The sequence below is a fragment of the Triticum dicoccoides genome, chromosome 1A (assembly GCF_002162155.2).
Source record: "Triticum dicoccoides isolate Atlit2015 ecotype Zavitan chromosome 1A, WEW_v2.0, whole genome shotgun sequence".
Classification (NCBI taxonomy): Eukaryota; Viridiplantae; Streptophyta; class Magnoliopsida; order Poales; family Poaceae; genus Triticum; species Triticum dicoccoides.
This window is the reverse complement of record NC_041380.1, coordinates 364,706,829-364,733,827: the sequence shown is the minus strand read 5'-3', so window position 1 is coordinate 364,733,827 and position 26,999 is coordinate 364,706,829. Positions and strand designations below refer to the sequence as shown.

The following is a 26,999-nucleotide window of genomic DNA, read 5'->3' as shown; positions in this document are numbered from 1 at the left end:
TACTCAGCAGAAGAAACTCACCAGGGGGGCCATACCTTCCCCACGAGGGTGGGGGGCGCGCCCTACCCCCCTGGGCGTGCCCCCTACCTCGTGGGCCCCCTGGTGGCCCTCCGATGGCCATCTTCTGCTATATGGAGTCTTTCGATGTGAAAAAAATAAGCCATCTTCTCGGACGAAACTTCGCCGCCACGAGGCGGAACCTTGGCGGAACCAATCTAGGGCTCTGGCGGAGCTGTTCTGCCGGGGAAATTTCCCTCCCGACGGGGGAAATCATCGCCATCGTCATCACCAACGCTCCTCTCATCGGGAGAGGGCAATCTCCATCAATATCTTCATCAGCACCATCTCGTCTCAAAACTCTAGTTCATCTCTTGTATCCAATTCTTATCTCCAAGTCCGGGATTGGTGCTAGTAGGTTGCTAGTAGTGTTAATTACTCCTTATAGTTGATGCTAGTTGGTTTAATTGGTGGAATATCACATGTTTAGATCATACATGCATATTAATACCCCTCTGATTATGAACACTAGTCGTCTACCCGTGCGTTGCACGGGCTAGCATATTTATTGTGGGGTAAAACATAAACTTTTATGAAAGGCAATGCATGGTTATTTATGGTCTCAATGACGTACTCTTGGATATAAAGATTGCTAAATTTTTTCTTTTGAGAAGCTACAATGTTTTTTTATAAATTTATTCCTTGAGATTGAACTTGAAATTAGGATATTTGTTAACCTTAGTAGTTTGCTTGATAGCGATCAATTCTAGGTCTTCTTCATAAACTTGTTTGGTGAATTGTATGCTACACAATTAGATTTTGCTATGATTTCTGTTTTTTTGCTATGATTTTTTGTGGCCATAATGGATGTACTGTTGGATATAAATATGGGTGCTAAGTATGTTATTTTGAGAAACCATAATTTTTAAATGTTTTTTCTTGAGATTAAAATTAAAAATATTATCATATATCCCTAAACTTACTACTTTGCACGATCAATTCTATAACTCCTTCGAAAACTCCTTGGGTAAATTGTATAATGAACAATTAGATTTTACTATCATCTGTATTTTCTTTTTATGAGTTTCATTTTGTGTAATATACTTTTTTTTTGGAATTACTTGACGCAGAACTGGATGTATTTTAACCGTAGTTTATTTGTAGGGAGTTGTGATGTCCATTTAAAATAAAATAGCCAGGAAGGTAAAAATAATTATCCTGATTTTCGTTACTCTTTTTTTGTTAGTTACTACTAAAATTGGTCCCATATAGTCAACTGAAATAGAAATTGTATTTTCTGTATGAGTTACACTGTGGCTAATGTCCATTTAGATGTGCGCATTTTTATTAGTTACAGATTTTTGGTAGCATGAGCGGCGGGTTTCGGCGGCCGCGGTCGGCGCTGCCGTCGTGTCTAGTGCGCGCCCCTCTGACCGGCGCCATGAGAGCGGCTTCGCCTGTGGATCTCATGGACAGTGCGTGCATCATTAACCTTCTATAGTCCTCCCCGGCGAATCGCATCACATCGCCGGCCGGAGCGCCGGCCATCTGGCCGTTCCCCTTTGCAGTGTGGTACGCCGTCTCGGCCGAAGCTGCAATCTCCTCCGGCGCCCGCGTTGCTGAGCGGAGTTTCCTCATGCAGCAGCAGCGCCGGCAACTCCTATCCATCTACCAAAGAAAGTGGCATTATCTTATCCATTCAGTATGCATCTTTTCCTCTTTACTGTGCGTTTGCACGAACAGGTGCATATCTCCCTTTGCCTTACCATCTCCTCTTTGTATTAAATAAATTTGAGCAGCTTATGTTTGCATCTTGCTGTAAAGTGTACTTGAGAGACGATGGTAGAGGAGCCATCAAGGAAATTGCTGGCAGATGCAGCTACGAAATTACTTGTTCCAGTATTTTTTATTATTTGTGAAATTGGATATGACTGGTAGGCTATGTAAGAAAGAAATTTTATAGTAATTGAGAAAATGATCTTGGTTCTTCAATGGCTCTGTAACTTTAGAGCCACGTCCCTAATGCATACATATATAACTGGTATTAATCTTGTCAAATCAGTTGTTAGCCCTTGCTCGCATATTTTTGTTTACCTGTAAATGCAGAGAGAAGTACCTTGCTGACAAATATAATATTTCAGAGATAACCATTTAAAACAATTTTAAAAACAAATTTAAAACAGATAAGGCTGCTATGTCTTTCCAGAAAAAAAGGCTGCTATGTCTGCAACATATTATATTTGGTCATTTAAGAATGTTTGTATTTGTTCTTAACTTCTATTTCTAGTTATTTAAAAAATATCTATAATATATCCTTGTAAACAATGTTTTTTGCAACCTTGTCGGATGGACGCTCTTCATCTGATATAAGTATCCGCAATCCATTTCTGCTGGTAACCCTTGACATTGCAACATAGAGTTGGCCATGTGTGAACACTTGCCTTTCTAAGTAGAGTCCAACCTTTTTGAGAGATTGCCCCTGACTTTTGTTTATTGTCATAGCAAAGCACACTGATATTGGGTATTGTCTCCTTTTCAGAATGAAAGGCCATTTTGAATCACTTGGTGACATAATAATTCGTGGGATGTAAACTTTGTCACCAATGTTAGTACCTGTTATGACCTGGCCTTCGATGAAACGCTTTCCTAGCTGTGTTATTGTTAGTCTTGTCCCATTGCAAAGTCCTGCACTTTGATTGATGTTCCTCATAAGCATTACTGGTAATCCTATTTTCAGCCTCAGTTCATGATCTGGTATTCCAGAAAATGTTAGACTATTTAGAAATTCAGTTGGGTACAACATATCTTCGTCTTCCACCGTAGACATTGCCTTGCATGTTGTATCTGAACTGAGATAGGTTACCTCTTCTCCAGGAATTTGACTCATGATGTAGGTGTTAATCTGGTCAACAGTCTCGTTCCTTGGGCACAGGATCGCTCTTTCCTCTAGGTATGTTCTATCAGTGTACTTGTTGTGTAATTCAGGGCATGTGTTATTAACTATAGATGCTTTTGGGTCATCTCCTTTATTTAAAATAAGGTCTTCTAGGATGCTAACCCAGTCTTCATCATCTATTGTTGCTGTTGTGCCAACGCCGATGTTTAGTATCCAGTTTGCAAATTCAGCTGTCTTTGCTTTCTCTTCTGGACTACCTTCGGATGAATTCAGACGCATATTTTCTGTGAGTCGGTACTCCTCAAAGTTCTTCCATAGGTAGGATCTCTTTATAGATGCCGAAATGATATGTTCCCTTTTCCCCTTTGGTATAACTGGTAGGATTTGTCTGAAGTCACCTCCCAAGACTACTGTCATTCCTCCAAACGGTCTATGCTCGGCATCCTCATTTGTGAATCGAAGTATGTCTCTCAAACTCTTGTCTAGTGCCTCAAAACAGTGCTTGTGTCATAGGTGCTTCATCCCATATTATCAGTGAAGTTTTCTTTATTAGTTCCGCGAGAAATGTTCCTTGCTTGATGTTGCATGTCGACTAGTTTGTGATTTTGAGCGGAATGTGAAATCTTGAATGAGCTGTTCTTCCACCCTGTAAAAGAAGTGCTGCTATACCACTTGAAGCTACTGCTAGAACTATTTTTCCTTCGGATCTTAATTTTGTCATGACTGCTTTCCACAGAAATGTCTTTTCAGTTCCACCATGTCCATCAACGAAAATCAGTTTTCCACGACTGCTGCTAACTGATTCTATTATAACATCAAAAGCCATCCTCTGATCTTGATTTAGCTTTTGTAGTAACTCTGTGTGCTCTATTCTTAAAGAATCTTTATCGTAGTTTAGTTCCTCATTTACTAATCTATTATTTATATCTTGAAGAATCGAACTATCTGGTAGTGGCATTCCTGGAAAATCTTTGAGGGACTTACCACCTTTAACCAATAGGTGTTCGATCTCTGCCAAGAGGAGGCTCTTTATTTGCAATGAGTTGAGTTCTAGGGCCTGAAAATTGAGTATTCTTCTTTGCCGACGTTGGATGTCCTCAGATAGTAACTCCCAGTTTGTTTGCCACAACTTTGCAGGATCAGTCATCTCGCAAAATAAAAGTATTGTGCAGAAAAGTTGGCGCATTTGAGGAGCAGAGGCCCAATGGGATGCTTCCTTGATGCAGTCATCCCACTCCTTGTCGTCATTAAGTAGCCCAAGAGCATAACATGCAGATTTGTATGTTGGATATACAACCCCATCAACTGTTCGGGTTTCTTCATAGGATCTGCATCCTTTCACGGTATTTAGAAGCATTCTCAAGTAGTATTTTTCACCGCTTGTTGGTTGTGCATAGTAAATCCTGCCTACGGTTTTTTTACCACCACGTCTTTTCCTCCATTCTTTCTCTTTTGCATGCCAAGTCCATTTGGTTGGAAACTGTGCATACGTCAAACTGCGAGCTTCCTCATGCAATTGGTTGGCTGTCATCCATTCTGTGAACATAGTCTTTTCTATGTTAGGCCGATATATGATTTTATCTAAATCCATCGAGTCTGGGAATACCACAACATGTTCATTTTCTAGGTGAAATTGTAACCTTTCAACCGCAGGCTCTCTATACTGAAGAGGAAACTGAAATATGCGCCATGCGGCTTCACATCCAGAAATGTACCAAGCATCAAGGTATCTCTTGATTTCGTCGTCCCTGTTTGTTAATTTGCCACCTCTTGTTTCTCTTTGTTGCTCTTCTGTTTCTATTAATACAGTTGTTCGATCTTCTCCTTTGTGGATGTATTTGAATAAATACTTTATAGACCTTGATCTGTTGCACCATTCAACATTTATGTGGGCTTGATACTTGACCAGTATGTTTCTATTGTATGGCACAACAAATCTATTGTCTAGCTTCACTCCATTTTTGTCCACAGTATTGCCATCATCTCGTCTTCTATATACTGGATAGTTATCTTCATCTATTGTAGTTTCAGTGCAAAAACTCTTGGGGAAATGTTTGGCACAACTTTTATCGACTATGCATGGTGATTTTGGGTGTGCTTGACCGCAGGGACCATGTATCATGTAATTTTGCACTGCTTCATACCCATCTGGATCACTATTCTTGTCAGGAATTTCGGCTGATATGATTTTGTCGATCTGGGAAGGACTGGGATCTTTATCATCTGGATGTAGAAACACCAGTATATGTGCATGAGGGAGGCCTCTTTTTTGGAACTCTATCGTGTAGACAACTGCATGCAAGTAAAGAAATTTTAGAAGAAATGATTTTGGACAATCATCTAGGCAATAGTAAATCTGTAGTTGGTTGGTAAACTTACTCGCAATTGTTTGTCCAAAACACTTCTCGTTCTTTATGTCATACATAAGTTCCTTCAGTTTTAACATGAATACTCTGGCAACAATGTCTGGACGATCTTCAGGTTTCTGGCCTGGAATCAGATCCAACATATCCTGTATTTCCGGCCATTTCGGATTGCATGTAAAAGTGATGAAGAGATCAGGATAGCCAGCCCAACGACAAATCGCCATGGCATCTTGGTAGTTTTGCTGCTTATTTCTAGGGCTACCATTATATGTTGAGGGTAGTATGATTCTTTGGCCAACTTGTTCAGTTCGTGTATCTCCATTTTCTATTGCATCATGCAGTCCTCTGTATAGTTCTGTCCTCAGCTTACCTTGGTTTGTCCTGTACCAATTTAGTCTCCATTGTTCAATGCACGTTGCTGCATCAACTAAGAACTGTAGGAACAAACGTCCACTCATTTGCAAGGTTGTTGCTTGGTTAAGACGTTGTTGGATGCGATATGCATAAAACTCCAGCATTGTTACATACTTTCTCTTACACTTGTCGCCTCTCTTTTTTTGATACTCTATTTCTGGTCTGAACCCATCTTCTCCATATGGAAAAAGCAAGGGGTATTGCATTGACATATAGCTTGGGTGCAACTCTGAAATCCTCTGTAACATTTTGTCTTTGGTCTCAATTATTATATCAAATTCATTATTTTCTCCATCTTGTTCCCCGATAATTAGTGCTGCAACTTCTGAGGCAGATGGGAGGTTGTATTGCCGTCCATCTTTTGACCTTTTGTTGATCAATCTTAGTCTTACATCTTTAATTTCTCGGTTTTCGAACCTGTCCCTTGCTATACGAAACGATTTGACTAAAACATTGTGCTCATCTAGCATCTCTAGTAGACCTTTGACAATGTTTTCATCTGGCTTTGTCTTACTCTCCATTGAAGTTGATGCAGTAATCCTGTTACGCACTTCATTTTCTGTGTCATGTATGTACAATTGGGCAAATTTTGGTTTCATCACGTCATCTTTAGGAAGTAAAGTGCCAATCTGATGGTAGTTTTGGCCATTCAACGGAAAACATATGGTCCAGGTGTCTGCTTATTAATTTCATAGTCAACCTTTCCTCCCATTGAAGTGAACGCGAACATGGAGTTGTACAACCTGATGTTCTGGCGAAAATTGGATGACTCTCCTCTTTCATTGTAACGTAGTAGCTGTCGGAGATACAACGGAGCTTGCTTCAGTGGTGGTAATTTAATTTTCCCTTCCTTGCAGCAGAGACCAAATTTTGGAACTGTGATGTTACGTGTGTTTGTGCTTCTCTCTCCATGCCACATAATGGCATTGCAAAATTCACAAACGCAATTTGGTTTTCCCAAATTTGAAACTTGAGTGACATCCTTTGCTATATTTGATACTTCACAGCCATTATTGTCCTTTTCCGTCCTTATTCGTTTCCTTTCCCTTTTCAGCTGGAGTATCTCTTTCCTTTTTCGTCTAGCTTCCTTCGTTGCTGCTCTGATAATATCTGATTGACTATCATTAGATTCTACTGTCGCAAGCTGCGAGGTTCCTTGCTCAGGTATTTGTATTGTTTGATCACCCAATATATTGCTGCATTATATTTTGGTATCATTTGAATAATCCAGGTAAATTAATGTCTATATAATTATTTTTTGGTATTGGGGTAATGAATACCTTCTGTTGTTTTGATTTGGTCCACCGTTACTTCGACGCAAGTTGAGTGCAGCTAGTGAATCCTGAAATGAGGGAAAAAATTGTAACGCTTTGTTTGAGAGCAACAACATGCAGATAGAATTAAGTATATGGAAGTTAGCAGTATTTCCTTTCTGGAGCCAAAGATCTGGCATGTACCCCATGTTATATTTCTCACTGAATATTTAACCTTGACTGTAGAAATTAAAATCTATTCCTCATTGGGAACATCACAAAAAAAATTAAGTACATGCTAGTGAGGACATCTTATAAGCACCTGATTCCTTTTCTGCTGAAGTATTTCTTTCCTTTTCCGTGCAGCATCCTTCATTGCTGCTCTAATGATGTCTGGTTGATTATCATTAGATTGTAGAGTGGCAAGTTTGGAGGTTGCTTTGTCAGGTCTTTCATTGCTGCATTAGATTTTGGTGCCATTTTAATAATCTAGGTAAATTAATGGGTATAAAATTGTTTTTATATTGTGGTAACGAATACCTATTGTTGTTTTTATCAAGTCCATTGCGAGTTCGACGCATGCTGACTGCAGGTAGTTAATCCTGAAAAATATGAGGGAAAAATGTAAGCATTTTGTCCAAGAACAACAACATGCAAAGAGTATCAAGTATTTTGATAGTTGACCCGTGCACTTGGATGGGCTAGTATCATATTGATAGTCGAAATCTAATCATATTTAACTTTCTTAGAATTTTATTCCTCGTCGGGGTTATCACAAAGTATGTAAGCAGTACATGATAGTGAGGACATCTTGTAAGCACCTTATTTTACTTGTCCGGAAATTCTGAGTTGCTGACGATAATTTTAATGTACACATGTCAGGTACCACATTGTTTTGAAGGATGTTGTCTGGATCAATCAGTTTCCTGGAAATATTCTTGTTCTCCTACTGATAGTATGCCAACAAAGAATTGTAGATCATGTACATGTGTTATTACCTTTTAAGCAGAGGACATACTATATGGTTTGTAATTGGCAAACTAATTTTGATGTTTGTTCATCAATTTCTCTGTAGTTGCAATTAACAAAGCATATGTGATGAGATTACATAGTTGATGCATATAGTAGTGGAAGTTGGTAATGAATACCTGCAAGTACTGGCTGTTAGACTGTATTTACATGTGTATATTGTAACGTTGTATACCACCTCATTATATATATATGTGATAGGCCACCCCTAGAGGGTTGTGCCGGTTCCCCCAAAGCCTATTGTCTTACATGGTATCACGCTAGGTTACGTCCGCTTCCGCCTAAAAATCCTAAACCGCCGCCGCCGCCGCCGCCGCGCCCGCCGTCGCCGTCGCCCGACTGCTATGACGTCCGCCGCTGCGTTCGGCTCCACCGCCACCGGTTTTCTGCCGGTCTCCCTCGCGGCACTTCTCTCGAGGCCGCTGGATGCCGCCTCCCTTCAGGCGCCGATCGGGACACGGAGCGTCGGCTCCCTCTTCGCGCTCCCGCCGGCTGCTACTTCGCCCGGGCAGGCGCTTGTGGCCCACACCGCCGCCGCCCCGTCAACCGCGGTTGTCGCGCCCTCGGCCACTGCGCCGCTGGTGGCGGAGGACGTCGCGCTGGCAGGCTTCGCGGCGTCAACCGCGGCCATCGCGCCCTCTGTCACCGCACCGGCTGCCCCTCTGACTGTCTTCACGGTGGTCTCACCTCAGCCAGTCTCCTCGATGGGATCGCAGCCGCCGCCGCCGTTTCACTTCGGCCATCTCATCACCATCAAGTTGTCGTCGGACAATTACATCTTCTGGCGCGCGCAGGTTCTTCCGCTTCTTGGGAGTCACTATCTGCTTGGCTATGTCGACGGCTCTCTCCCTTGCCCTCCTGCGCTGGTTGACAGCGTGCACGGTCCGGTCTATAATCCGGCTCACCGTGTCTGGACAGGGCAGGATCAGGCGAACCTCTCCTCCATCCAGGGGTCGCTCTCTCCGGCCGTTGCTGGGCTTGTTGTCTTCGCCAAGACGTCCCACGAGGCATGAACTATTCTTGAGCGCTCGTTTGCGGCACAGTCGCAGGCTCGTGTATCTGGGCTCCGTCGCCAACTTGGGGAGTGTCAGAAGCTTGACTCCACCGCCACTGAGTTCTACAACAAAGTCAAGAGTCTCGCCGACACGCTGGCCTCCATTGGACAGCCCCTCACCGACTCCGAGTTCAACTCGTTTATTGTCAATGGTCTTGATGAGGAGTATGACGCCCTAGTCGAGATCATCAATGAGAGGGGCAACTCCACGCCTATGCCAGCACACGAGGTCTTTTCACGCCTCCTGCTTACTGAGCAACGAGTCGAGATGCGCCGATCCAGGGGCAACGGCGCCCTCTCGGCAAACGCCGCCACCAAGGGTGGTCGCTCCTCTGCTTCATCCAGGGCTCCTTCGGGGCAGTCACCACCACCCGCCTCGGCCCCTCCTCCTACTACGACGCTACCAGGGGTTGGCGGTCCACGTGTGTGCCAGCTTTGTGGTCGCAATGGGCACTGGGCCTCGAAGTGTCACAAGCGCTTCCAGCGGGGTTTTCTTGGTCTCGGCAATGACGGGAAGGATACACGCAACTTTGCTCGTCAGGTCGCCATGGCTGATCGTCCGCCGCCGCAGAAGCCACAGGGACACACTCAGTCCTACTCCATTGATCCCCACTGGTACATGGACTCTGGGGCGACAGAGCACCTGACCAGTGAGATGGGGAAGCTTCACACTCCTGAACCCTACCATGGCTCCGACAAGATTCACACCGCCAATGGAGCAGGTATGCACATCTCTCATATTGGTCAAGCATCACTTCTCACTAGACATGCCAATAGGAGTCTTCAACTTCGCAATGTTCTTCGAGTTCCATCTGTGACACGTAATCTTCTTTCAGTTCCTAAACTCACTCGTGATAATAATGTGCTTTGTGAATTTCATCCTTTTGATCTTTTTATTAAGGATCGGGGCACGAGGGACATTCTTCTTAGTGGGCGGCTCTGCCAAGGTCTCTATCGTCTGGAGCATCCTGGCGTCGCTCGCGTCTTCAGTGGAATTCGGGTATCTCCGTCACAGTGGCATGCTCGTCTTGGTCACCCGGCCACACCTATTGTCCGGCATGTTTTGCGTCGTCATGAGCTTTCTAGTGTGTCTAGTAATAAAGATGTAGCAGTGTGTGATGCTTGTCAGCAGGGGAAGAGTCATCAACTTCCTTTTTCGGAGTCCAGTCGTGAGGTGGAACATCCTTTAGAACTTGTGTTTTCAGATGTATGGGGTCCTGCTCAGACTTCTGTTAGTGGTCATAATTACTATATCAGTTTTGTTGATGCTTACAGCCGCTTTACCTGGCTTTATCTTATCAAACGTAAATCTGATGTGTTTGACATTTTTGTTCAGTTCCAAAAACATGTTGAACGCCTTCTCAAGCACAAAATTGTTCATGTTCAGTCGGACTGGGGTGGCGCGTATCGCAACCTCAACTCCTTCTTTCAGTCGCTTGGGATCACTCACCGTTTAGCATGTCCACATACACATCAGCAGAATGGTTCAGTAGAACGTAAGCATCGTCACATTGTTGAAGCTGGTCTGACTCTTTTGGCCCATGCATCTGTTCCGTTTCGTTTTTGGAGCGATGCTTTCACCACTGCATGTTTTCTCATCAATCGTACTCCCACTCGTGTTTTGAATATGAAGACTCCCATTGAAGTTCTCCTTAATGAACAACCGGACTACACCTTTCTCAAGGTGTTTGGGTGTGCTTGCTGGCCCCATCTCCGTCCATATAACAAGCGTAAGCTCGAGTTTCGTTCCAAGAAGTGTGTTTTTCTTGGTTATAGCTCTCTTCATAAAGGATACAAATGTCTTCATGTGCCCACTAATCGTGTCTACATCTCTCGGGATGTTGTGTTTGATGAGCATGTTTTTCCCTTTGCCAAACTCCCTGTGTCCACTACCGAGCCACCTGTCATGCATTCATCCTCTGTTGCTTCTGACCAATTTGATGATGTTGCATATTCTCCTCTATTGTTGCCTAACCATGGTGCAGGCACTGGTCGTGGGGCTCGTTTGGAGATTCTGGAAGTGCCATCTTCCTCTTCGTCGTCATCGCCTTCATCCTCGGCACCTTCTGTTGTGCATGAGGAGCACATGGCGCCCCTGCATGGCCTCGGTTTCCGTGCTCATGCACGGCCGATCGACGTCCTGGCCCGGTCGCCTCTGACTTCTGGGCTGCCTTCGCCATCGTCGCGCCCTGCAACCCCGCCGACTGGGCCGGCCTCCTCGGTCCCCGTCTCGCCCAGGGCGTCGGGGCAGTCATCACCAGGCCTGGCCTCGCCCGCCCCTGCCTCGCCCAGGGTGTCTGGGCCCTTCTCACCAGGGCCGGCCTCGCCTGCTCTCGCCTCGCCAAGGCCGTCTGGGCCGGTGTCACCGGAGCTGGCCTCGCCCACTCTCGGTTCGCCCATGGCCTCTGAGCCCCTGTCGTCGGGCCAGTCTTCGCCATGCAGCCCGGAGTCGTCTGTCCCGAGCTCGCCTGAGGTGATTCCTGCATCTCCGGCGACCGTCACGTCTCTGTCACCTTCGCCTCCGCCGGCTCCTGCTGCTGCTCTACGTCCACATACGCGCAGTCGGAGTGGCATTTTTCATCCTAAGCAACGTCACGATGGCACAGTTGCTTGGTTAGCGGCGTGCATGTCTGCTGCTCTCGCAGATCCATCCTCTGAGCCACGCACGTATCAAGCTGCTATGCGCATTCCTCATTGGAGAGAGGCCATGGAGCAGGAGTATCAAGCGCTTCTTCGCAATCAGACATGGACTCTTGTTCCTCCACAATCACGGGTAAATGTCATTGATTCCAAATGGGTTTTCAAAGTGAAGAGGCATTCTGATGGGTCCATTGAGCGCTATAAGGCTCGTCTGGTTGCTCGTGGTTTTCGACAATGTTTTGGACTTGACTATGAAGACACCTTCAGTCCAGTGGTCAAGCCTACTACCATCAGACTTCTTCTCTCTCTGGCTGTTACTCGAGGTTGGTTTCTTCGTCAGCTTGATGTTCAAAATGCTTTTCTTCATGGTGTCTTGGCGGAGGAGGTTTACATGCGCCAGCCTCCGGGTTTCTCTGATCCGGATCGCCCTGATCATCTCTGTCGTCTGTCCAAGGCAATTTATGGTCTGAAGCAGGCTCCTCGTGCTTGGCATGCTCGTCTTGCAATGGCTCTTCGTGCTCATGGTTTTGCATCATCAACTGCTGACTCCTCATTGTTTCTTCTTCAAAGGCCTGAGGTTACTATGTACTTGTTGGTCTATGTAGATGATATCATTTTGGTCAGCTCCTCTCAGTCGGCTGCTACTGCGCTTGTTCGCTCACTTGGTGCTGATTTTGCGGTCAAGGACCTTGGGAAGCTTCATTACTTTCTTGGTGTGGAGGTTACTTCTCGTGCTGCTGGCCTTGTTATGACGCAGAAGAAGTACTCTCTCGATTTGTTGCAGCGAGCTGGGATGCTTAAGTGCAAACCGACGACTACACCCATGTCTACCACTGATAAGCTCAATGCTGTTGATGGTGTGCTTCTTTCTTCTTCTGATGCGACAGAGTACAGGAGTATTGTTGGTGGGCTCCAGTACTTGACGATCACGCGACCAGACATTTCCTATGCTGTTAACCGAGTCTGCCAGTATCTGCAGTCACCCCGTGACACTCATTGGTCTGCTGTTAAGCGGATTTTGCGCTATATTCGTTTCACGGTGGCTCATGGTTTGCATATTCGGCCGTCTGACTCTGGTTGTCTTTCAGCATATTCTGATGCAGACTGGGCTGGCAATCCGGATGACAGGCGATCCACGGGGGGTTATGCTGTCTTCTTTGGCTCTAACCTGATTGCCTGGAGTGCTCGGAAACAGGCTACTGTCTCGCGTAGCAGTACTGAGGCTGAGTATAAGGCTATGGCCAATGCCACATCAGAGATCATCTGGGTACAGTCCTTGCTTCAGGAGTTAAGTATACCCCAATCACAGCCTCCTGTTCTTTGGTGTGATAACATCGGTGCTACATACCTTTCTGCAAATCCGGTATTCCATGCCCGAACGAAACACATTGAAGTTGACTATCACTTTGTGCGTGAACGTGTCTCTCAGAAGCAACTACAGATCAAGTTTATTTCTTCCAAGGATCAACTTGCTGACATCTTCACCAAGCCATTGCCTTTGCCACAGTTTGAGACTTGCAGGCGCAATCTTACCCTTCTAGATTCATTAGAAAGTGGCTAAGATTGAGGGAGGGTGTTAGACTGTATTTACATGTGTATATTGTAACGTTGTATACCACCTCATTATATATATATGTGATAGGCCACCCCTAAAGGGTTGTGCCGGTTCCCCCTAAAGCCTATTGTCTTACACTGGCACACAACCTATCCGCTCCTTACTGCTTGCCGTGTAAGGATTAATTATCGCCTGTACGTGATGTAGGATGAGATCAGAGGTGATGTCTTGCCGGGATGAAGGATGTGATCGGCGGCGATGTCGACGAATTGACTTGATACTATATTTTACCAAAAGAGAGATAAGTGGATTTTGTTGTGTAGAATTTGTCACGCGTACGTTTAGATCTGAGCAGTTAGTCTTAGCGCTGTATGTCTTATACATGCACGTCTCCGTTCCATACACGTATAGTCTATGTATTTCATTCAAATTTCTATCCGTGTGTTTAACCATCCGTACACGTATAGTCTATGTATTTCATTCATATTTCTATCCGTGTGTTTAACCATCCAGAACTATCTACATGTCTTCATGGAAAAACCAATATTTAGTTCCAATCTAAACTTGAGTCATGATCGGCCACGCATGATACGGCTAGATGGCAAGACGGAATGCAGTGCGGATTGGAGCATGTACGTCAGAGCTAGGGCGACAGGTAGAATGGGTTATGCCCCAGGCTTAGTGTATGAGAAATCTCTATGTATGCTAGGGTGACAGGTAGAATTGGTTATGCCCCAGGCTTAGTGTATGAGAAATCTCTATATACGCAACACATGTCAAGCTGAAAACTGACTTCAGGAAATCACTGAATTTGCACTCAGAACCTCCTCTGTAAACGTGTGTGCCCAACCAAGCTAGCAAAGCAAACAAATTGATTGATTCTGTAGGGAGGTTAGTCGTACCAAAAAGCTATCTGATCCATGTAAAAACCACCGGCTAGCTTGGGGAGGCTAGCACATATGAAGAGAGCACCCTGATCAATTCCTACCAGAGTTGGCACCTGGTACAAATTTGGCGAACGGGATGGAGAAACTCTACTGCTGTTTCTAATTAAAAGGGATTCACTTACGGAGAGAAATCAGCTGTTTCTAATTAAAAGGGATGCACTTACGGAGAGAAATCAGTTCCTGATGCTGGCGATCAAATGCTACAACAGAATCAAATATGGACTCAACCATGAACCACAAAATTGTTCTTTTAGCTGTCATGCTTTCTTCATATAGCAAGCAACTAAGGTAACTAAGATTGAATTGTTTTAGACTATTCAGAATTACACCAAACATTTACTTCTGAATAATAGAGAGAATAATAACTTGCTAACACAAAGGTATGCCTTTACGTTTATTAAAAATATCTTAAACAATGACGAAGTTCACATAAAGTACAAATGTGATGCTCCCATCTATTGTACTACATCCTAAATTAACGGATCTCCACTGATTAGCGACTTGTCTTTCGAGTCCTTAATACACCAGACTTCTGAATGCCTTTGCTCAGTGATTTTTTATCGACACAACTAAGCCTTGTCTTAGGCCTTGAATCATTGTGCTCCTGATCAACACCGACGCATTTGCGTACAACACGCTTCCTCTTGGGGCTTGATTCCATAGACTTGGACTTGTTTATTTCCTGACTACTTTCAGCTTTTGATTCATCGTCAAGATGTGCAGCACGACCTGTGCTCCATCTCCTACCCCTTTTAGTCTGGTCAATAGTGAGTTCATCATCCTCTGATTCTTGCTTTATAGTTTTTGAAAGTGATAATTTGTTCACTTGCTCCTGCGAACATTTATACCAGTTAGAGAGGTGTACAACAACTATGAAAGAACATGAAAATGCATCAAGAAACTTACATGGTTATCATTCTGAATTCCTTTCTTCTTAGATCCCTTATCAACACCAGTAAGCCTTATGCTGGTCTTTGAATAATTCTCAGTTCCATCTTTTTCGGAATCTTCGTCTCCAGTAATGCTTATTGTACGCTTTCTTTTGGGGCTAGATTCCTTCAATTTGCATTCATCTTTCTCCTGGCTATCCTCTTCTGATTCTTCATCAGAATGTACAACGCGACATGTGTTCCTAGTCCTAGACTTTTTAGTGCCCTTCGTAGTGTTCTACAAAAACATGACAAATTGAGTTAGTTTCCATAAACATTCATTGTAAAATATGGCATGCACATATACAAAATGTTATGGAGCATCGTAGTACAAATAGACGATACATGTTCAACATTAACGTGTTGTACTGATGAATCTTCTTCAGAGTCCATAAAAAATATTCTATGAAGAGTGTAATCTTGGTAACCGTACTTGAAATTATAGTCATTCTGTCTGAACTGAAAAATCAATCTCTGCCCACATATTTTCTGAAATTTTTCTGCCTGCTCATGGATATCACAGTCATCCCTATCTATCAAGAATCTTGCAGATTGCTTAATCAGTTTTTTTGCTTCTGTCTCAAACATGGTGCAAGTTGTTGTTGCAGTATGATCACATATCTCTAGCTTAAGTTTGTACCTAGTAACAAAATGACACATCTGGTAAGTGGAGGATAAATTACTACCTAAAACATGAGATATTATCGAATTTACCTTGGACATGTCTTCTCAGGTTCTTTCTCACATTTTGGACAGTAGAAATGATTCCCTTCTTTTTGTAGTTTTTTGTTACATTTGCCGCATCCTATGTAATACCACTCATCTGATGTATCAATTGACTTAATGGTTGCTTCTGCAGTATAGAACTTTTCCTGTCCATCGTAGGTTAAATTAGCACATAAAACATATGAAAAAAGAATTTAAAAGTTAATCATAAATATCTGTTTTTCAGATTCATATGCAATTTCAGTTATTTCTCTTAGTGTCTTTCTGTTATAGAGCATTTGTTCTTGAATTGTTCCTTGCAAGTGGGCTTCTGGCCCTGTTTCCTCTATGATATCATCTTCCAAGCAATACCTATTTTCGCATGAGGTAAGTATCCATGTACATGACTAAATAGGATTTCTTCATATTATTGCAGAAAAATGGTTGCACCTCGTTTGGAGCTCAGCTGTTTCAGGGATATCCAAATCGATATATACTTTGGTCGCACCTGTAGATGACAGCGAGTACTCTGCAAGCACTTGATATTAAATTTTGAATACAAAAAATACATGCATAACACTACTTACCCTTGATTGATATAAATACAAACCTTTCAGTTTTCTGACAGTTGTTGATGTTACTATGACAACACGTCCCATAGAATCTTCATCAATTTGGTCGACCTTATCACCCCACAGTCTAATATTAACTTTTTGATCCCTGTATATTCCAACAGATATGACTATGAGCAGACATGATATTTTATTCATACAATTTTATTTAAGTGTACTTACTCAATTCTAAGTACAATATCTCGAATCTTGGAAATCCCATGAGTTGTCTCCGTCTCTTCAATATTCCCTATATAACTTGCTACCCCAATGACATCTGCTAAATAAGATGGTGTTAATATGCGGTGAAGATTCAAGTTAATAATTTAAACAAGTATAATCATACCGGATAAGTACATCCTCTGGCCATCTCTTGTGGAAAGAACTTCAACACTACAAAACATGAAACTTTGTTCTGCTATTTTGATATTTTAAGTCCCTTAATCTCTTGAATTTTTGTTGTGTGCAAGAAGTTAATAATCTTGTCGTCTTCAACTGGACGGAAATTCATGGCAGATGTAACCTTGAAATTTGCTATCATGTAGACTAAACCTTCTTGGATCAATGGCCTGAATTTGTTAACCATATGTTTTATTACCTTGGCATGTATCATAGTGCCCTGAAACATTATAATGCAGCGAGAAGATGCATTGGTATTTAAATCATAGTGACCTATTTATGTTGGAAAAAAAATCCTTTTACCAATAAACTGACCTGTTCATCAAGCAGTATCATGTCAAGGCTAATTAGTTCATTGTTATTGAGGTTAATGGCGTCCCATAGCCTAATTACTCTGACCTTCACTTTCCAGGAATCCTTCCCATTGTTAATCGCATCGAGCATATTGTATGCCATTGTTTCAATTGAAAACAAAAGAATTTGACCTGTAAGCGAACACAATTTTGAAGATTAGAACTTGTTATAGTCTTAGCCAAATCAAAGACTTTATAATCGAAAAGAAAGATTAGTTTGTATGACATAGTAAGTGCAAAGCCTAACAATGTGATTGAACCAACAGAAAAAATAATCATCTAAAAATTGGGTGAAAAGCAACTGAACAGAGGCAACCGTCGCACCTAATAGGAGAATCTGACCAATGACGATGTTGACAACGAACAGAATAATCGGAAAGAAAGATTAGTTTGTATGACATAGTAAGTGCAAAGCCTAACAATGTGATTGAACCAACAGAAAAAATAATCATCTAAAAATTGGGTGAAAAGCAACTGAACAGAGGCAACCGTCGCACCTAATAGGAGAATCTGACCAATGACGATGTTGACAACGAACAGAGCCTCCTTGATTTGAGATGGTCTATGTTAGGCTGCAGGCTTAATTTATAAGCTAGCCTAATGGGCTTAGTTCTGCCCCGAGCCGATCTCCGTGACGTATCCAAAGAGCATACGTGAGAAGATTAGATTTGAAATTGAATACTTAGATTTTTTTGAATCCAATCTAGAAAAAAAAATCATTGTGAGAAGGGGAACCTGATCCACATGAGGAAAATAATTTTAGTGCGATAACCTCGTTGAGCGTAGGAGATCCACGCCCCAACGTCCTTGCTGCAATTTGAGGTGAGGATAGAAGAGTCCTTGATGCAATTTGAGGTGAGGATAAAAGAGTCCTTGCTGCAACTTGAGGTGAGGAGAGAAGAGATCTGAGAGTTTGTGAGAAAGAGAGAGACGTGATTGAGAGAGGGATCCATGCCCAAATTCCTTGATCCAATTTGAGAGACATGGATCTGGTCATCATGGGGAGATGCGGAGAGACCTGGGAGTTCGAGAGAGAGAGATGGGGTTGAGAAAGAGATTATGCGGTCTCATTTTTTGTGAACGGGGCCGGGTCTCTCTTTCTTTTGGTAATGGAAGATACGGTGGAGAGCGCTACGGGCCTTTACTCATAGCGCTATGGGCCTTTTCTTCTGACTCAGCCGTCGAATGATGTTGGGCTTTGTGAATCAGTCTGTTTAATAAGCGAACTTAATTTTTTCAGCCGCAAATTGTATGGGTTAATCTAGACCGTAATAACTCGGTCCCATCATTAGATGTACGGCTCCTATTTTCTAATTAACGTGGGAATTATTAGGGAGTCGCTAATTAGTATAGGTATAGATGTTTATGCTTTGTGAGTAGTTACTTTTGTTCCTGAGGACATGGGAGAAGTCTTGCTATTAGTAGTTATGTGAATTTGGTATTCGTTCGATATTTTGATGAGATGTATGTTGTCTCTCCTCTAGTGGTGTTATGTGAACGTCGATTACATGACACTTCACCATCATTTGGGCATAGAGGAAGGCATTGGGGAGTAATAAGTAGATGATGGGTTGCTAGAGTGACAGAAGCTTAAACCCTAGTTTATGCGTTGCTTCGTAAGGGGCTGATTTGGATCCATATGTTTCATGCTATGGTTAGGTTTACCTTAATACTTTTGTTGTAGTTGTGGATGCTTGCAATAAAGGTTAATCATAAGTGCGATGCTTGTACAAGTAAGGGCAGCACCCAAGCACCTATCCACTCACATACCAAATTATCAAAGTACCGAACGCGAATCATATGAACGTGATGAAAACTAGCTTGACGATATTCCCATGTGTCCTCGGGAGCGCTTTACATCATATATGAGTTTGTCCAGGCTTGTCCTTTGCTATAAAAGGATTGGGCCATCTTGCTGCACTTTATTTACTTTTGTTACTTGTTGCTCGTTACAAATTATCCTATCACAAAACTATCTGTTACCACTTATTTCAGTACTTGCAGAGAATACCTTGCTGGAAATCGCTTATCATTTCCTTCTGCTCCTCGTTGGGTTCGACACTCTTACTTATCGAAAGGACTACGATAGATCCCCTATACTTGTGGGTCATCAAGACTCTTTTCTGGCGCCGTTGCCGGGGAGTGAAGCGCCTTTGGTAGGTGGAATTTGGTAAGGAAAAATTTATATAGTGTGCTGAAATTTACTGTCACTTGTTACTATGGAAAGTAATCCTCTGAGGGGCTTGTTCGGGGTATCTTCACCCCAACCAGTAGAGCAAAGAGTTGCTCCTCAACCTATTGAACCTACTGAAAATGAAAATGAAAATGCTTGCTTTGAAGTTCCTGTGGGTATGATAGAAAAACTGCTAGCTAATCCTTTTTTAGGAAATGGAACAAAACATCCTGATGAACATGTGATATATGTGGATGAAGTTTGTGGATTATTTAAGCTTGCAGGTGTACCCAGATATGCTGTTAAGAAGAAGGTCTTCCCTTTATCTTTGAGGGGAGATGCATCGACATGGTATAGGCTATGTGATGATATGAGGTCTTGGAATTACAAACGATTGAAATTGGAATTTCATCAGAAGTTTTATCCTATGCATCTTGTTCATCGTGATCGCAATTATATATATAATTTTTGGCTCGCGAAGGAGAAAGCATCGCTCAAGCTTGGGGAGGCTTAAATCAATGTTATATTCATGCCCCAATTATGAGCTCTCAAGAGAAATGATTATTCAAAAAATTTATGCTCGGCTTTCTGGTAACAATCGCACCATGCTTGATACTTCTTGTGCTGGCTCTTTTATGATGAAGACTATTGAATTCAAATGGAATTTATTGGAAAGAATTAAACGCAACTCTGAAGATTGGGACCTAGACAATGGTAAGGAGTCAGGTATGACACCTAGTTTTGATTGTGTTAAATCTTTTATGGATACCGATATTTTTCGTAAATTTAGCACTAAATATGGACTTGACTCTGAGATAGTAGCTTCTTTCTGTGAATCTTTTGCTGCTTATGTTGATCTCCCCAAGGAGAAGTGGTTTAAATATCATCCTCCCATAGAAGTAAAAGTAGCTGCACCTATTAAAGTTGAAGAAAAGATTATCACTTATAATGATCCTATTGTTCCTACTTCTTATGTTGAGAAACCACCTTTCCCTGTTAGGATAAAGGATCATGCCAAAGCTTCAACTGTAGTCCGTAAAAGCAATATTAAAACATATACACCTCCTGAGCAAGTTAAAGTTAAACCTAACATTGCTATTGTTAAAGATCTATTGTCTGATAATATTGATGGGCATGTTATTTATTTCTGTAATGAAACTGCTAGAATTGCTAAACCCCGTGATAAAGATAAACCTAGACCTGTGGTAGGCTTGCCTATTATTTCTGTTAAAATAGGAGATCATTGTTATCATGGCTTATGTGACATGGGTGCTAGTGCTAGTGCAATACCTTATTCCTTATACCAAGAAGTTATGCATGATATTGCACCTGCTGAAATAGAAGATATTGATGTCACAATTAAACTTGCCAATAAAGATACTATTTCACCAATGAGAATTGTTAGAGATGTTGAAGTATTGTGTGGGAAAACTAAATATCATGTTGATTTTCTTGCTCTTGGTTCCCCACAAGATAGCTTTTGTCCCATTATATTTGGTAGACCCTTGTTAAACACTGTTAATGCTACCATAGATTGCAAAAGAGATGTTGTTACTGTCGGTTTAGATGATATGACTCATGAATTTAATTTCTCTAAATTTAGTAGAAAACACCATGAAGAAGAATTACCTAGTAAGAATGAAATTATTGGTCTTGCTTCTATTGCCGTACCTCCTAGTGATCCTTAGAACAATATTTGCTAGACTATGAAAATGACATGTTTATGAATGAAAGAAGGAAATTAGATGAAGTATTCTTTAAACAGGAACCTATTCTGAAAAATAATTTACCTGTTGAAATCCTAGGGGATCCTCCTCCACCCAAGGGTAATCCCGTGTTTGAGCTTAAACCGTTACCTGATACTCTTAAATATGCTTATCTTGATGAGAAAAAGATATATCCTGTTATTATTAGTGCTAACCTTTCAGAACATGAAGAAGAGAGATTATTGAAAACTCTGAAGAAGCACCGTGCTGCTATTGGGTATACTCTTGATGATCTTAAGGGCATTAGTCCCACTCTATGTCAACATAAATTAATTTGGAAGAAGATGCTAAACCAGTTCATGATCATCAACGCCGGCTGAATCCTGAAATGAAAGAAGTGGTAAGAAAGGAGATACTAAAGCTCCTTGAGGCAGGTATAATTTATCCCGTTGCTGATAGTCAGTGGGTAAGTCCTGTCCATTATGTCCCTAAGAAGGGAGGTATACTGTTGTTCCTAATGATAAAGATGAATTGATTCCTCAAAGAATTATTACAGGTTATAGAATGGTAGTTGATTTCCGCAAATTAAACAAGGCTACTAAAAAGACCATTATCCCTTACCTTTTTATCGATCAAATGCTAGAAAGATTGTCCAAACATACACAATTTTGCTTTCTAGATGGTTATTCTGGTTTCTCTCAAATACCTGTGTCAGCCAAAGATCAATCAAAGACTACTTTTACATGCCCTTTTGGTACTTTTGCTTATAGACGTATGGCTTTTGGTTTATGTAATGCACCTGCTACCTTTCAAAGATGCATGATGGCTATATTCTCTGACTTTTGTGAAAAGATTTGTGAGGTTTTCATGGACGACTTTTCCGTCTATGGATCTTCTTTTGATGATTGCTTGAGCAACCTTGATCGAGTTTTGCAGAGATGTGAAGAAACTAATCTTGTCTTGAATTGGGAAAAGTGCCACTTTATGGTTAATGAAGGTATTGTTTTGGGGCATAAAGTTTCTGAAAGAGGCATCGAAGTTGATAAAGCCAAGGTTGATGCTATTGAAAAGATGCCATGTCCCAAGGACATTAAAGGTATAAGAAGTTTTCTTGGTCATGCCGGTTTTTATAGGAGGTTCATTAAGGACTTCTCAAAAATTTCTCGGTCTCTGACTAATTTATTACAAAAAGATATACCATTTGTCTTTGATGATGATTGCGTAGAAGCATTTGAAATACTTAAGAAAGCATTGATTTCTGCACCTATTGTTCAGCCACCTGATTGGAATTTACCCTTTGAAATTATGTGTGATGCTAGTGATCATGTTGTAGGTGTTGTTCTAGGACAAAGAGTTGATAAGAAACTAAATGTTATTCAATATGCTAGTAAAACTCTAGACAATGCTCAAAGAAATTATGCTACCACTGAAAAAGAATTCTTAGCAGTTGTATTTGCTTGTGATAAGTTCAGACCTTATATTGTTGATTCTAAAGTAATTATTCACACTGATCATGCTGCTATTAAATATTTTATGGAAAATAAAGATGCTAAACCTAGACTTATTAGATGGGTTCTCTTGCTACAAGAATTTGATCTGCATATTATTGATAGAAAAGGAACTGAGAACCCCTTTGCAGACAACTTGTCTAGGTTAGAAAATGTGCTTGATGACCCACTATCTATTGATGATAGCTTTCCTGATGAGTAATTAAATGTCATAAATGCTTCTCATACTGCTCCATGGTATGCTGATTATGCTAATTACATTGTTGCTAAGTTTATACCACCTAGTTTCACATACCAGCAAAAAAAAAAGTTCTTCTATGATTTGAGGCATTACTTTTGGGATGACCCACATCTTTGTAAAGAAGGAGTGGATGGTGTTATTAGACGTTGTGTACCTGAGCATGAACAGGAACAGATCCTACGCAAGTGTCACTCCGAAGCTTATGGATGACACCATGCTGGAGATAGAACTGCACATAAGGTACTGCAATCTGGTTTTTATTGGCCTACTCTCTTCAAGGATGCCCGTAAGTTTGTCTTATCTTGTGATGAATGTCAAAGAATTGGTAATATTAGTAAACGTCAAGAAATGCCTATGAACTATTCACTCGTAATTGAACCATTTGATGTTTGGGGCTTTGACTATATGGGACCCTTTCCGTCCTCTAATGGATATACACATATTTTAGTTGCTGTCGATTACGTTACTAAGTGGATAGAAGCTATTCCAACTAGTAGTGCTGATCATAACATTTCTATTAAAATACTTAAAGAAGTTATTTTTCCAAGATTTGGAGTCCCTAGATATTTAATGACTAATGGTGGTTCACATTTTATTCATGGTGCTTTCCGTAAAATGCTTGCTAAATATGATGTTAATCATAGTATTGCATCTCCTTATCACCCTCAGTCTAGTGGTCAAGTAGAATTGGGTAATAGAGAACTCAAAATAATTTTGCAAAAGACTGTTAATAGGTCTAGAAAGAATTGGTCCAAGAAACTAGATGATGCATTATGGGCCTATAGAACTGCATATAAAAATCTTATGGGCATGTCTCCGTATAAAATGGTCTATGGAAAAGCATGTCACTAACCTCTCGAACTAGAACACGAGGCTTATTGGGCTATTAAAGAACTTAATTATGATTTTAAACTTGCCGGTGAGAAGATGTTATTTGATATTAGCTCACTTGATGAATGGAGAACCCAAGCCTATGAAAATGCCAAGTTGTTTAAAAAAAGTTAAAAGATGGCATGACAAAAGAATACAAAAGCGTGAGTTTAATGTAGGTGATTATGTATTGCTATACAACTCTCGTTTAAGATTTTTTACAGGAAAACTTCTCTCTAAATGGGAAGGTCCTTACATTATCGAGGAAGTCTACCGTTCCGGTGCTATAAAAATCAACAACTTCGAAGGCACAAATTCGAAGGTGGTAAACGGTCAAAGAATCAAACATTATATCTCACGTAATCCCATAAATGTTGAAACCAATGTTATTGAAACCGTAACCCCGGAGGAATACATAAGGGACACTTTCCGGAACGTTTCAGACTCCGAAAAGGAATAGGTATGTGGTACGGTAAGTAAACCGACTCCAAAACAGTTTTTAAGGCAATATTTCTCCGTTTTGGAATATTTAGAAAAATAGAAAAATAAGCAGCAATCCGGGAAGGACACGAGGCCTCCACGAGGGTGGAGGGCGCGCCCTACCCTACTGGGCGCGCCCCCTACCTCGTGGGCACCTCGTGTGCTCTTCGGACTCTGTTTTCGTACACGACACGTATTTTGGTCAGTAAAAATTCATTATATAATCTCCCGAGGGTTTTTGACTCCCGTATCACGCAATTATCCTCTGTTTTGTGTTTCGTGCTGTTGCTACTGCAGATTAGAGCAAGATGTCTTCGCAAGAGTCAGTCGGGGAGAGCCGGGTGTCTCACCCGGCATCGAGATCAATGACAAACAACAATGTTGACCTCTTTGGGCCAGCAACGGAGGAAGAGATGGAGGCCGAATTGAAGAGGATAGATCCATGGAAGTGATCAAGAAGTAACTTCCCGCTTCCGAGCTGGATTCACAATGGGAGAACTGCAGAGCTCGGCTATTCCAAACTCGGTTATCCCTTCCAATGTTAGATTTCTTTATTATGAGAATATGAAGAGTGTCACTGGTTCTCCCGCAGCTATGCAGCACCCTTGGGTGCAGGGAGTTTTGGCTGTTACAGGAAAACTCCGAAAGGAAATAATGGACCTCAAGCAGCAAGTCAATAAGCTAGAGGAGGAGAATCGTATCCTGAGGGGCATCATCGCCAAGAATATCACATCATCACCCCCTAAAAGAGAGACATAATCACATGGGTATGGGCACTTCACTTGGCAACTGCCAAGCTTGGGGGAGTGCCCCAGTATCGTATCACCATCACTTTATCTTTACCGTTTTTCTTAGTTCGATCCTTTTAGTAATATCTTGATCTAGTAGAATAAAAGTTTTTAGTATGATCTAGTCGTGAGTTTTGCTTTATTATCCTTCTATGTAATCGAGTCCGTGAGCTATATAATAAAAATTAGTATTGAGTCAAGGGCTTGATTATTTTGCCATGATCCTAAATGAATAAAAGAAAAAGAGAAAGAAATAAAAAGAAACAAAGAGAAAAGCCCCCTTCAGGTCAGTCGCCCCCTTCCTCTAGGAGGGCGCACCAAGGGAAGAGAAAAGCCTCTCTGGCGCCATCCTTACTAGTCGTTCCCTCTCTCGCTCTCCGCCTAGATTCATTCTAGATCGTACGCCGCGGTGCTATCTCCTATTGTATCTAGTTCTTCCTGGAGTTTTTTCGTGCTGGTTCCACATAGTGTTGTGATACTGTTAGATCAGTACGCGTGGATGCTTCAAAGTTGTCGTCTACTTCAACACTAGATCTTCACTAGATTGGCGTATGTGTAATCAGATGTAGTAACACTTACCTAGACCGAGAAGGAAAGAAGTCAATTATCAATACATCATGGCTTATGATGAGCCGACGCATTGAGATTCGAGAGAGATGGAAGACATATCAACGTGGAAGCGAGGGATGGAGGGAGAGGGGGCCTGGCCAGTTGGGGAAGGTTTGACAGTTGCTTTCGGTGGCGGGTAGCAAGTCGATCAAGTTAATGGAAGTGGGGCACCAAGCAACCAACAAGATGATCCCTCTAGCCGGCCTTATCTCCAAAGAGTAATCTTGTCAAGCCCAAGCTAAGCTAGAGAGCTAGCTGCCCGGTCCAGTCCTTCATCAATCACTCGGACCAATGGTCCTAGCAGGAGTATTCGAGGGGCAACCCAGCGAGAGGCAATCAAAATGCAACCTGAAGCCCCGTCGATCTGATAGATAAGATGTCCTCGCTCTTTCGCCAAGCAAACGCACGCGCGGACGCTCGTACTACGTGTTCCGGGCCGGCCGATTAGTTCCTTGTGATCTTGTCGCCGTGCATGCTCGCTCCTCCCGGCCCCCTCCATGTTGTGTGTATGTGAGATCAATACGGGTAGGGGTACTGTCTGAGGTGGGTCGGGACGTACGTGGTCGTGGATACCGTTGCGCTCGAGCGCGTGAAATGAATGGAGGATTTTGACTTGTTGGTTGGGAGATGGAGCATGACCATGCGGGCGGCGGGAATTGATGGAGAAAGAGGAGTCGGCTAGGTCAATGCATAGTACTACGTATCCGGAAAAGAAGCTCGAAAGGTCAATGCATGCATTGATGCAAAGTGTGTGGTGATGCCATGCGTGTTGAACTGTTGATGTTGGTGGGCAGCGGCAAGGCATTTAAATCAGGGAAGTGCACCAGCTAGCGCCTAGCGGCTGGTCCATTGCCGGCCGGCCAGCTGCGCCGCTGCATTACCAGTACAAGTACGTCGTGCGCCAGCTGCCTACTACTCCCTCCGTTTCAAAATATAGCGCGCCCACGCTTTTCGAGGTTCAACTTTGACCATAAATTTAACCCACGAAACCGACTGCGGCGGGATCAAAAATTATATAATTAAAAACCATTTTTGAATACGAATTCATTGGTATAATTTTTTCGCCCGCCGCAGTCGGTCTTGTTGATTAAATTAATGGTCAAAGTTGAAGCACGGAAACCGAGGACGCGCTATATTTTGAAACGGAGAGAGTAGCGCATTTCCTTGTCGCAATAACTGCCGTCCCTCGGTCCGTTCCGTAACCGCTGCCGGGCCTATCTCGTAGCCAGGGCACGACAGCACGGCACGTGCATGCGTGCATGCATGCATCCAGAAGCAACCGGCACCATCCATCCATCCAGAATTGCTTGCATGCGTTCTCGACGGTCCGGAAACGCTAGTCTTGTTTTTGGTAAATTGATTGGCACTCGTACTACTAACAAAGACACACGCCGTAAGCTGGGTCAAGAAAGGACGTGCAAGGAACTGCCCCTGTCTAGTACGTACGCTGCAGTGCACCGTGTCAGCAGCTATCGA

General features: G+C 42.3%; 2 protein-coding genes and 1 pseudogene across 2 annotated transcripts; all 3 read right to left on the bottom strand.

The window, feature by feature from the left end:
* Positions 1-1,344: 1,344 nt before the first annotated feature.
* LOC119353153 lies at positions 1,345-3,172 on the bottom strand. Its single transcript, XM_037619746.1, has 2 exons — positions 2,336-3,172; positions 1,345-1,665 (listed from the first exon to the last, which is right to left on the bottom strand). Exons 1-2 carry the CDS (start codon positions 3,170-3,172, stop codon positions 1,345-1,347), a joined length of 1,158 nt encoding a protein of 385 aa, XP_037475643.1.
* Positions 3,173-14,521: 11,349 nt separating this feature from the next.
* LOC119353144 lies at positions 14,522-15,979 on the bottom strand (the record flags this gene model as incomplete). The annotated part of the gene is made up of 4 exons (XM_037619737.1): positions 14,522-14,983; positions 15,058-15,318; positions 15,426-15,720; positions 15,795-15,979. Coding segments are annotated over 4 exons (1,080 nt in total), but the record flags the coding sequence as incomplete, so codon positions are not given.
* LOC119273306 lies at positions 15,960-17,533 on the bottom strand (annotated as a pseudogene).
* Between the last annotated feature and the right edge of the window lie 9,466 nt (positions 17,534-26,999).

What these genes read in the sequence shown, in the direction of transcription:
- LOC119353153 (XM_037619746.1), bottom strand. Translation starts at nt 3,172, where the DNA reads ATGCGTCTGAATTCATCCGAAGGTAGTCCAGAAGAGAAAGCAAAGACA. An exon ending in AAGAGCGTCCATCCGACAAG is followed by an intron (nt 1,666 to 2,335) that starts GTTGCAAAAAAC and finishes TTTCTTTGGTAG; the next exon opens with ATGGATAGGAGTTGCCGGCG.